General features: G+C 44.3%; 1 protein-coding gene across 2 annotated transcripts in view; it reads right to left on the reverse strand.

Moving 5' to 3' along the window:
• Positions 1-12,848, reverse strand: part of MPZL1 (myelin protein zero like 1) — a 48,296-nt gene that overhangs the window by 13,360 nt on the left and 22,088 nt on the right. Inside the window, exons 2-5 of one of the 2 annotated variants that reach the window (XM_059720596.1) lie at positions 10,809-11,046; positions 9,558-9,723; positions 5,641-5,773; positions 2,244-2,349 (exon numbers count right to left, since the gene is read on the reverse strand). In XM_059720596.1, the coding sequence (XP_059576579.1) occupies positions 2,244-2,349; positions 5,641-5,773; positions 9,558-9,723; positions 10,809-10,856 (453 nt within the window). In that variant the 5' untranslated portion in view covers positions 10,857-11,046. Of the gene's footprint in view, positions 1-2,243; positions 2,350-5,640; positions 5,774-8,761; positions 8,891-9,557; positions 9,724-10,808; positions 11,047-12,848 lie in introns of those variants that run through there. The other variant, XM_059720597.1, reaches the window with a different exon arrangement.

Consider the following 12,848-nt stretch of genomic DNA (forward strand, 5'->3'; position numbering starts at 1 on the left):
TTGTGATTCAAATCAAAGTAATGGGGGAGAAGGAAGTCAAACCAACCTAACTTCATTTTGGATCACTGAAAAGAAACAAAATGCCCATACCCCAGGACAGTGGACAATACTGAGGTAAGAGGCAAAGGAACAGTTAGTTGCCATCAAGGTCTGCCAAAATCCCTTTTGTTTGCCCAGAGGTTCATCTCCACCCCAGTACCCAAAGCCTCAACTGCCGTGCTACACAAAAACCAGTCACTTCCCACACCTTCCTCTGTGCCTACAGCTCCCATGTTCTCTACCCATCTATCAAATCCTTTATTAAGCTTCCAAGGAAGAGCTCATAGTTCAGTTGTCAATGTAGTCAGCAGCGCACAGACTGTTTGAAATTGGATAGCAGTATTTTTGACTGTTCAGTTTATAAGAACTAATTGTATAGAAGATGATCATGGGAAAAATAATGCCATACAATTGCCAATTTTCTACTGCTTAATTTCAATCTAATATGATGCACAAAACAAGGAATATTTCCAAGAAAACAGTGCACTAGAAGATGGCCGGACAGAGATAAGAAAGCACTTTCACTGGACCAGGAAGCGACACTCTGAAACAAAAGAAACTTACAAACAGATTCCAGCCGTCAGATTTCTCCTCTGGAGTGCTGCCGGACTTAAAATGCACTTTCTGCACTTAGCTCTTAGAGCACTTAAGTATAAACCAGTCTTCAGCTTTTGAGCTTTTTTCTACACAGGGAACTTGACCAAAATAGCTATTGCTAAATAACTCTGTCTGTGAATCCTTGTTCTGGAACAAGCTTTTTCCTGATTAAAAATAATTCCGCTCCATCCTTTTCTACTAGTTTCAACATGGCTTCTCTCATTTAAATCTCCTGGTAAACCCCATCTCAAACAGCCCAACAGCTGCATGATCCCTTGTCTACCTCCTTGCTCAGAGTAGCCCAAGAATATTACCTTGAAATATTTCCTTTCAACTCTAGCCTAAAACAAGAGTCATCATTTGATTTTCCTTTGTATGGAAATGATCCACTAAGTTCTGTTCAAAATCAAGAAACAGTTCTCCTGAACTACAAGTACACAGTCTTCCCAAGCACTCCTAAAACCTGTAAACAGGATGGCCAAAAGACATTACAGTTGAAGGTTAGTCATTTGAAATATAGATACACAAAGCCATCTAACTTTTTTTGTTTTATACCATCTACATTTATTAAATGCCTATTAGGAAGCTTCACTCGTACAGGTACAGACTTTGCCTTCATTTGGCTCTACAGTGCTCACTGTACTCTGCACTAACTACAGAAGTCCTCTCCTTCAGTATCTTTAAGGTGTTCAGACACTTCCATTATTATTGGCCTAATTTCTTCCATTGGCTCATAAGCATGCCACTACACGTTCCAGCAAAGATACCTTGGATATTCCTTAAGGACACATTACACAGAATCCCAGCTTAAAGTGCCCATCGTCTATCCCAGTTCCTTCCCCCCAGCTCATTAAGGAAGTCTCCATTTCCTGTGGGATGGTTGCCCAAGACAATGATAGCTTCTTCCTTCAATTGTTCTGTGAAACTAAACAAGTTCAAAGGTTTTAGAAGAAGCAATGAAGTTTAATTGTTATCAGCTCACAAGGCTGATGATAGCTTACTATGGCAAAGGAGACTGTTCAGAAGCCAAAAGCATGCACATAGGGCCTGACCATCACCCTCAACTTCTTCCACTACACTGACTCCCTTTCAAGCACAAGGGCACATCTACACTAAGGAAGACCATGTTTTTCCCTCGGGAGGAAAAAATCTAGCAAAGACTGGACAACTTTGTATGCGATTCACATTGTCAAGGTAAACCCTACCCCTGTAGCTTAAGCTTTAATGCATGTCAGCAAGTCAAGGCAAAACTATAAGTTGTGCCTTATTTTCACTTTAAAAGTCACCTTATTAGTTATCGTGCTACATAAGAGGTAAGAACTACTTCCTTCCCTAGATAAGACAAGAGGAAACTAACTGCCAAAATGAATCCTTCCCCTCTTACGAAAAACTCTTAGGTGCAGCTCCTTGTGTGAAGCTCCCCAGCTTCAGCTTCCAGTGAGTAGACGATTTTACCTCCCATGTAGTTCAAATGCAGCAGAACACACAGTGAGCCTATCCACCTCTCCCGCCAACCTCCATCTGCTCCACAGCACAGGCACGGTCTCTCCCATGTCCTGGGAGGGCACTACGTTGGAGAGTTCGGAAAGCAGCAGGATGCTGTTTACCTGGTGTGATCTGGTGGGCACGCTGTTTACCAGACACCCCATGTCAGAGGGTGACTTCCGTGGAGCCTGCTTAACCGGTGACATCAAACTCTCAGGGGTACTGCAGCTGACGAGGTGGCAGAGCAGAGTTTGCAGGACAACATTCAAAAGACAAACAAAAAAAGGAACAAAAACAAAAGCGAGTGATGGCAAGATGAAGCGGCAGGTTATGCCAAAGTAAATGTGATCATAATGGGTACACTGGGACCAACTTACATTCTCCCTCTTTGTCCAGTCACTATGCACTTCTACACACACACACACACACACACACACACACACACACACACCCTCTATGGGAAGGTAAGCAGCAACTCTACCAGGGGCTAGCAGCTTCCCTGAGTACTGTATTCTCTACCACTCTTCCCCAACATCCACAGTAAGCATACTAAGCCACCAGGAAGCAAGTCTTCTTCCTTGATGACTCAAATTTAAGGTAACATATCAGTGACATGCTATACCCAAGCTGAACAGCACAGCCCTCAGCACACAGAAACAGGGTACTATTACCACAACTAGAGACAGGACTAACAGCTCTACCATACCATGCAGGCAACTGTATGATGTCTCCAAACTAGTTATCTTATATTAGTTATCATCCAGACCAATTCAGTCCCTCACTCACTAGATGTTGGTGTCTGTAGTGGTCACCACAGTAGTCAATAGCAGTAGATGGGCTATGTCAGAGTTTATAGTCCACTGGATTTATAGAAGAATGGAGCCATCATTTTCATGAGAAAATCATGAAATAGGAGGAAACTTTAATATTAGCTCAGTTCAGTTTGATTTTCAATTTTCTCCCTTCTGTCTGCATACAAGAGAGGAGAGAAGACACCTCTCTGGAAAACTTATATTTCCCCTCCCCCTCCTCTTTTTAAACCCAGGAGAAGTGGCCCTTCAGATTTTTGAGACAACCCGCCCCCACCCCAGCAACCTATTTTCAATCCTCTGCCATTCATACTCTTCTTATCTACATACAGGCACTAAAGAAACAGATTAATAAGTTCCCTTACTATCCGATAACTAAGCATCCTCATCTCACCATACACCTCTACATAAAGAATGCTCACAGCCAATGACAAACATGTGAGTAACGATACTGACATTGAACAGAATGCCTCTCACAAGCCAACCTTTTTGTTTATCCAGCGGCTAAGTAAACTTTCAGAGACCTGGCCTCTCAAATATTTAACAGGCAATAATTTAAAAGGGAAGTGCTGATGGGAGACCTACCAGTGAGGGGCTTCCACTCTTACTGGGACCACGCCAGAGCAGCCCTTTGGGCAATTAAAATGTATCAGCAGTGATTTCCTTGGATTCATTCAAAGTATTCCTACAAGTCTGTATCATACCTACAGGTTATAATGCAATTTTAGGAAGCTTGTGCACAGAGAGACTATGGTGATGGGTACTTCAGAAAAACAAGGTTACTGTCACATAAGCAAAACAGGCATTGGAGTTTGGCTTTATTTCTACAGGAAGAGTCTGAATTTCTTGTGTTCTAGTCCATGCACTGGTGAGTTCTCTACTGGAAGAGATCAGTGGGACACAGTCTGGGATTAGCAGCATTCCTGCCCTGATTAGACATGAGACAATGAACCCAAAGCGCTTAATGAAATGCATCACCCCTCCTTGCCATTCTACGCAACAGATTCCAGCACAAGTTACAATGGAGTTATGTTAGCACAGAGCTAGCTGGTTAGTCAGCAAGGGAAGAGGAAATGTGTACACATACACACAGGTATTAAACAGCAACCGCCAGTGAATTAGTTACCATGGTGTCTAGTGGGACTGGAAGAGGAGACCCAGCCCTGTTACATTCCCAATCTGGCGTCTATATCAGGATCTCTGTAAAGAGAGGAAGATAAGCAGGATCCAATCCCAGCGTACCAAGGCAGAAAGGAAAAAAAACAAAAACAAAAAAACACCAAAGTCAGTAAGAACAGAGATTGTGTCACTGCCATGCAGGGGGTGCCAGATACCACCCAAGTGCCCCACCCCACTTCAGCCCAAGACAGAATCATTATCTAAATACCAGTGCATCATACCACCACAAACCAAGTTAGTTGCATTTAGAAACAAGTCTGCAAGTCTGTGGCATAGATGCGAACAGTAACCACAGCACATCCAGCCTTCCCCTACTTCCTCTTAATCAGTATGGCATGCAGCGGTGGTATAGTCACTGAAAGCAGCATTAAGTTCAAAGATTATTTTGCTGGGAGGAAGCCTAGAGCGGTTAAATCTATTGGAAGAACTTACAGTGCATGGATACTACCAACCCAGCCCTGGCACCACGGTGTGCACTGTTCAGCCAGCACTGGAGAGTAGATCACTCATGAGCAAGGCATCTGGACCCTGGCACAAGAGCCCTTGCCTGTCAGTGCATGCTTCCTTTAGGTATTATTGTAAGAACACATGCAGAAAGGGAAGGAAGGCTTTCCACACTGAACTCCGAGCATACACACCCGCCTTCACTTCATTCAGTCTTACCCACTTTCTCTAAACTCTCCAGCTGGGAACAGGACAGAGTAGAGAAAAGTTCCATTTAGAGACACCCAGAAAGGTTCCCTTAGGGAAGGGAAGTTTCTTTTATTGTCTAGGTAAATCACATAAGTGCAAAAAACAGGAAAGAATGTGTCAGGGTTGGGATATAAAAGTATAGAACCTGCTGCATTCAGTTTTGGTCCATGCAGCTTTGCATTCATTGCGTCTTGGAGAGTCAAGGGGTGGACGAGGGGAGGGAGTGAGAGCATGTATTCCCACAACCCTGCTTAAAGCTTTCATACTGTCCCCTCAAGCAGACAGGTGTTTTTTTTAATGAAACGTGTTTGTTTTTTTTAAATCTCAAGTGGAAATGAAGATAGGGAAGCCACAGCATGAATACAGAGAGACTTTTTCTTCCTTAAGTTGAATAGGGTGCTGATAAATGGGGGTAGATGCCCTACTTCCACAGGGCACTGGAAACCAGAAGCCCAGAGATACTCTCTCGCAGAGCATTTAATTGGAAACGCATCTAATTCATGGCCCATTTTGGAGCAATGGGGGAGATTTCCTATGGGCACAAAACTGATTCGGGGACAATAGAAGTTCAATGACTTCAATAGGAGTTGCACATGCATCTAAGGATAGATTTGTCCTTTCAAGCGTAGTATTGAGCAGGACAACAGTGATCAGGCACAAGTGTGGACATGAATCCCAGCTATAAAGCCAGTCCTCCACTTGATCCTGCAAGCCTATTTGAGAGGTTGCAATAGCCAAATCCTAAAGATTTGGGTGGAATGAGTCCTGCCCCATTTCAACCCCTTTGGTCCTCTTTGTTCTTCCCACTACACACTGAGGAAGAGAGAAGAGTTCTTACCCAGAATAATGTTTTATAGAGTTCTTCTTTCTGACGACGATACACGCAATAAGAGAGATGAGCAAAACAACACCTACAACTGCAGCAACGGCTACCCCTGCCACCATCATCATCGGGAACACAGTCAAGCTGTCTGGGGAGAAAGGGAAGAACACAACATTCAAATCACCTTCATTCTCTAGTTCAGAAGAGTCAGTGTGAACCATAACACTCCCCCCCCCACTAATTTTGGAGCAGAAGACAGTCCTACAGAATCACAAGCACAAGGCATGAATGGAACAGCAAGCAGAGGACAGTCCTATGAGACAGGGCATGCATTTTTGTTTTCATGGAGCATATTCAAAACTGATTTAATTAAGCTAAGGATTTTGACCCAGAAGTCAAAAGGATAGAAGGTAAGAGACTGAAAACCTTAACTCATAGGGCGCGTCCACACATGCAGGCACGTGTGCTTACAGCAGCTCAAATAGAAGCAATGCAAATTTGAGCCAGGGCTTTTTGCCTCAGCACATGTGCCCAGACCTAAACTTTGGTGTAGTGCAAGTTGTGCCACTTGGGGCAAAATAACCCTGCCTGGCTCCTCCTGGATCTGCAGCCAGGGGGATCTGGAGCCTGGGGCCAGCACTGGCCCCAGCAGTGTAAAAAGCTGTCCTGGCAAGCAGCTCAGGGCTACTCAGTCTCAGGTGCTTCTGGGGCCTGGCCAATTGGTACCTGGGGACACTACCCCTTGTGCCAGCTGGACTGCTGAAGCAGCCCTGAGAGTTCCCTGCACCCTCTACCCACTGCAGCAGTCTGACAGTGGGGGCTGCTGCCTGGCTGTGACCTGCTGTGCACTGGCCAGACCCAGATAGGGAGTGCACAGCCAGTAGAGGCATCTGCCTCTCTGGGCCAGTTGCCAGCGGGCTGTGGCTGCAGAGTTGGCCTTTGTGCAGCACTACTGCCGTGTGTGCCCCCTGCCCAGCCATCTGGGCAGCTACCGTCCGGAAGATGTTCCCAGTGTGGTGGCCTCCTTTGAACTGTCAAAGCATGTCCTCCTGGCCCCAACTGGCCAGGAGGTCAGCTACCTCCACCTGGGTCCAATGAGCCAGCTCTAAGCAGGCTCCTCTGCCTGGGTCCTGTCACTTGCCTCCCTAGAAAGAATTCTGGTGATCCCTGTTTGAAAACTGAAAAATCCCTGATAAAAAAAATCCCAAAGTCACTCTGTTAAATACCCCAAAATCCATGTTCCTATATATAGATATATAAATCAATCTCTCTCTCTCCCCATATATCTATAGATACGTATATATCAATGTCTAGAGAGAGATCACAAGATCAGTTGGGCAATGTTTTATTGATATATCTACAGTGTTAAAGCAATTTGCAAGCCTACCAGTGTCTCTATCATCATAATAAAATGAATTCTAAATACCTATATGTTTTGCTGTTTGCCTTTGGTTTTCTTACCATAGAGCAGTTAGAGCTCCCCCTGACCCCTTCACTAACCAGGATGTGGGGACAGCTGCCCCTGAAGCCACAGCTCCTGCCAGCAGGTCCCATCCCATCTGGCAGCTGGAAACACAGGGTGTGCGTGCTAAGGGAATGTGGAATTTACAGAAAGGTGGTGGGAAGAGGGGTTGGGGGATGTGGAGGGATGTGGCATGTGTGGGTAGATTGTGGGGAGACTGTGGGGGGGCTGCACAGGAGGGGTGGGTCCCCTGCCCCTCACACGGCCCAGCCCTCCCACGCAGCTCAGACTCCACCACACAGGGGTCACATAGCCCCACCCCTGCTTGCTCCCTCAGCCCCGCAGATAAGTGACCCCAGTGGCAGCTGCTACTGCCAGGAGTGCAGGGCTTTTTTTGGGGGGGGGGGCTTTTTTTTTTTTTATTGACAGGATGCTGGGGCCAGGTGAGGCAGCAATGGGGGGCAAGTGGGGGATGGGTGGGGCAAGCACGGGTTCCTCCATGATCCCTCCTCCAGCCCACTCCCCACTTATCGGCATAGAGCCCGGGGCCAGCTCCCTGCATGGGCAGGCAGCATGCTTCAGCGGGTGAGGGTCAACCACAGAGATACTCTGGCTGGCTACCAAAGCGTCTCTGTGGAGGATTCGAGCCTCCGTTTGCTTCAGGGCATGGTCCTGCCCTGCCCCACTTTTTCCCCCGGGTATTTTTTGACCCCTACATATCCAGGGGTCCGTACCCTGCCCCACTTTTTCCCCCCCCCCCCGAGTATTTTTTGACCCCTACATATCCAGGGGTCTAATTTTGCCCCTTCACTCCAAATCTGCAGAACGGAGAACATTTTTTGATTCCCACACGTGCCTCTTGCAGTGTCTCAAAGGGCTATGAGATGCTGCAAAAGGCACGCGCGCGCTCGTCTGAACACACCCGTAGTGTTTTACTTTGCTCTCAGGCAAAGCAATAAAACTTTCAGTGAAGTCCATTTTAAAAAATAAATAAATAAATAAAAAGGGATGGGTACATTTGAGGGCAGAGTTGAATTTGGCCTACATTGATCTACAAGTGAAAAACACTGTACAGGAGCCACTATTCAGGTGGCACGCGCCCAGTTCAGTTATCAGTGATGAGTCTACAAACAGGAATATTAAGATTACCCTTAAAGCTTTTATTCATGCTTCCTACACCTTCAAATATAATCACTATGCATTACTGTAAAGTCACTCTCTCTCTTCTTAAGCAGGGGCACTCTGCAAGTACTATTCCAGTAAACTGAAGAGGTAAGTGGATTCTCCCCACAGCTTCCCACTATCCACTGTTCATAATCTACCCTTTGCTTTCAATTTATTTGCAAAAAGAGCTTCTTTTTTTTCCAGCAGGGCAGGGGGAAGGAAAAAAACCCAAAAAAACAAGAAAACACACCCCAAGGGCTTATAACGGAGTTCTAAACGTGTTATTAGGTATAGCTCTGCTGTTCAGAAGAGGTTTTCTCGTCAACATTTAATATGTAAAGCTTCCAACATAAAACATTATAAATGAATGCAAGACACTCCAGGGTTGCACCTCTATGATGCATAACTACACCAGTGCTGCCTGTGCCAAGGACACTTGACCTAGCAAGGTTTTCAATAGGCAAAGCATTCCCTCATACATTCTGTTCAAGTGATCATGGTTCACCATACCTTCACACAGGCAAAACCACATGGTCTTCAGCTTGCCATGCCTAGCCTGAGTGTGCGGTACACCTTTCTGGAGCTAGCACACCAGTTACATAACGGCATATATTCAAATCCTGTTCATTTTGGTTTTCTACCCACTTTCAATAGCAGTGTCACAGGAGAAGCTATGTACTCCCAAGTCCTCTCAGGGGCTATGCCATCCTTCTAGCAGAGGAAACGTTGATGGTCATCAGCTCCTTTAGCGTGCAATTTCTTTTTTGTTTCTTGTTTTGCCACAAAAACAAAAGTGTTTAACACATTTTTTCCTTCCAGTGAATGGAGCCATCCGTAACTTCCACCTCTCATGGAAAGGAACCCCAAAGGTTGCATCTCCACTTCAGGGGCAAAATGGAAACAGTGAGAAACTAGTGAGCTTCACGGGAGTCTAACAGACATCATACTCATAATGCAATTAATGCATTAATCATGTTATAAATAGTAGCCCTGCCACGCAACAAACGTGGAACAACAAAACAAGAAGCTAATCAAGTTATACGGAATTTTTTTGGCTGCTCCCCATTGTACCATAAACTGAAGGTGCGGCTCAGTAAAGCTCCACCACACGTGCCAGCCCCATACAGGGCTGTCAGCCTGCCAACATATGGAGAGCCCGTCAGCTGATGCTGCACACTGGCAAGTTTAAAGAGCCCCATCGAAGGCATGGTATCAGGGACTAGTCCCCAATACCATACTTCCCATGGCACCCTTTGAACATCTGGATAGGCAAGGAGCCCAGAATCAAGGACACAGTCCCACCCACCTGTCATGCAAGTGAGGGTTTGATAAATTTTATCCAAGATCCTCAATATTGTGTGTCCTGCCAGCTGGGGGCAGGGAGGGAATAAATAATAAATAAAAATCCCAGAAGGCTGAGTTACAGTGACTGAAGCTGGCTCTTGATTGAAGCTGGTTCTCATAATCCTGCCCTTCCAGAAAGTAGAGCATTAAAAAAAAAAAAAAAAAAAATCAATAAATAACCAACCAAACACAATGAACACCAACCACTATATTTTTGATTAAGTAACCTGTATCAAAATTCCTCATTTTTGTACTTTCATTCTTCAATTTATTTCATATTAACTAAAGGCTGACATTTAAGGGGTTTTTTTGGAACCAAAACAGACTTTAAGCTACAGATAGCAACCTACACTAGATGCAAGCAGTTACAAAATGCGAGTGAACTTAACATGAACATCCTAGTTTAAGGGGCAACAAGTCAAATGTATTATTAAAGCCTTCTGCAGGTTAATTTCTACATATAGTCTCTTTTGGGAGTGGCATTTATACAAAGGATTATGTGCATCTTCAATATAGGTCCTTCCACGCTTGACAAATTATTGGTTCAACTGCCACAGAATAGTCCAATCAATGCATTTCAAATCTTATTACACTGTATTGCATAAAACTGACTGTTAAATTAGTAAATTAATCATTTTAACTCAAACTAACATTCCAATAGATACTAAGATCTTCTATTCATACTAAAAAGTATTCCTAATTTCTCTTAAATCTACTACCCTAATAGTCTGTTCCTATAACCAAGCTTTCAACGGTGGTAATTTTCTTTGAGCTTCTTAGTTAAAAGGAAAAAGCTTGAATTGGCTTTATGAAGAAAAAACAAGCCAACAAGGATTTTAAACAGTCTGACATGCCACATCCAGATTGCTCAACATCATCTTTTTATGCCAAGCAAAATTCTTGCTGTAAGCAGTTCCGTTTTTGTAAGTAGGACATGGCTAAACCAACGTAGGGAGATCAAACTTTTGCTCTCAGTTACTTATTAACTTCATATTTTCTCCAAAAAGCTGTTGCTAAGCTTGCTATTGAAACACAAGTATATATTTTCCTCTTTCAGGGAACTGACTTGGGATACATGCTTTAAGAAAGTCAAAATAATCAAGTTGTCACAGTAAAAGTCTGCTATTTATCAGTTTCAACTGATTCAAAAGTACATTTTTTCCACTCAGTTTACCATTTGTGACAAAACAGCTTAAGATAGACACCCAACTACCTGATTGTTCTGTGACACTTGTATTCTGGTTCTCTTTCCAGATTTCATGATCTCCCTAGAGTTAACATGCCATGCGTCTTCTAGAAGGTGGGGGGCAGGGATTGTACTTCAGAGGCCAGCTGTTGGTCTGTCTATTGTGCAGATGATTCAGCCTCAAGGACTACAGTTGTCTTTTCTAGTTTCTGACAGGTAGTCAAATCTGTCCTGCAAGGCTCACATGAAGAAGCATCCAGTGACTCTGTGGAAGCATAGGTCAAAGTTGTCATTTTAATTCAAAGAGAGTCATCCTTCCGAAAGATACTGCAGTTAAAACAGAATACAAATTGTGTCTTCAGTCAGCCTCTTGCCATCCACTGAGAAAAGCTCTCTCAAATTCTTGGAAGAGTTTACTTCTGCTTTGGCTCCAGAAAATATGTGCTCTTTGAAGGACCCGGTGATCTCTTTGTCAGTTCATCCTAGATTAACCTTTGATCAGCATCTTGCCCTTACAACTTACACCCAGGAAAGGACTCCAAGTATTCTTCCCAGCCTCAATTCCCACACTACACTTTCTCTAGTTAGCTGCTGTGGAACTCTGCAATGTTCAGTCTGAAGCTCACAGAGAACAATCAAGGAGCTCTGCATACATCAGGACTTGTCAACTGGCAGTTCACAAGGGCTTCATGTGCAGCCCTCAGGCTCCTACCCTACCCTACCCCCACCCCACTACCACTTGAACTGCTGCTGCAGCCAGAGCCTCTCTGCTCCTTCTCCCTCCCTCAGCTTTTACTCCCTGCTCCTGCCCTAGGGGACAGGGCAATGCAGCCCACAACAAGGTGCAGCAAGGGAGTGGAGGTAGGACCACCTGCGCAAGATGCAGTGGTGATGGGGAGAAGTCACCCACAGCACAATGCAGTGCAGGCCTGGGGCAGCGCCAAATGGTTGGGGCCTCACTAGTGTTAACCATGGACCCCCAAACTGAACAGCCGCAGCATATCTAACTGGAAGTATTCACTACAGAGTGACATGCAGTTACTTAACTGTTCCAAGCTGCTGAATTAGCATTAAATACTACTACACTTCATATTTGTTTCTTATTTCAGTTGCATTGAGAGTTAGCTGGACATACAACAGGGGCAGGCATTTATTTTGGCTGAAGGGCCGCTTAGTGAGTTTTAGGGACCTGTCAAGGGACATATCCATCTCTCCTCTGTCTTCTCCCTCTTCTCTGTCACTGTAAGGTCACTCTCTCTCTCTTAACCAGAGTGCTGGGCAGGCTCAGGCAGCTACCCCTTGGCACTTTTACATGTGCTCCGGGGGTGGGGGCGACAGTGCTCCAATTAGAATGGAGAGCCACTCTAAAGTGCTGCAGGGTCTCATGCATCGGCCTCCCTGCACTTAAAAATGGTGGCAGCGGCACTTGAACTAAAGCTCATTTGACAAACTTCAGTTCAAGAGCCCCTGCTGCCATTTTTAAGTGCCAGGACACTGATACATATGATGCAGGAGGCTACTGGAGCTTGCCCAAACAAATAAGGTTTATTTATGTCAGTAGTTTATAATGCCTTGCATTATTACTAAATACCAGTTATCAGACTGGCATCAGCTGATATGATTGGTTAATGATTAGGTATCAGCCAATAAAATCTTTATCAGAGCACCCCTAAGGACTTCATCAAATAATTTGATCCATTTCTGTCTCTAGTGGGTTATGGAATAGAGAAAAATCCCACATAAATTACTGATTCGTTTTGATGCACTGGCTGGGGGAGTAGTTAACTGATTACACGATTTCACAATGATTACACACTTAATTCATACAACACAATTTTATTTTAAAACTCTTTGCTACATATATAACACTGCTTAGCCTTAAGAAACACCACAAACATTAAGAACACAATAACTACATATATCAGAAACAATGCTCCAAATGCACTTCCTTCCCAAACAATGCTATAAGAATTAGTATTACAAAAACAACAATTACAACTAAAAGTTAAATTTGAATCAATACTATTATTTTCATAATATACTTACAATCCTAGAATTCCAAGAAGC

Source organism: Alligator mississippiensis, chromosome 1 (genome assembly GCF_030867095.1).
Source record: "Alligator mississippiensis isolate rAllMis1 chromosome 1, rAllMis1, whole genome shotgun sequence".
In the NCBI taxonomy this organism is placed as follows: domain Eukaryota; kingdom Metazoa; phylum Chordata; order Crocodylia; family Alligatoridae; genus Alligator; species Alligator mississippiensis.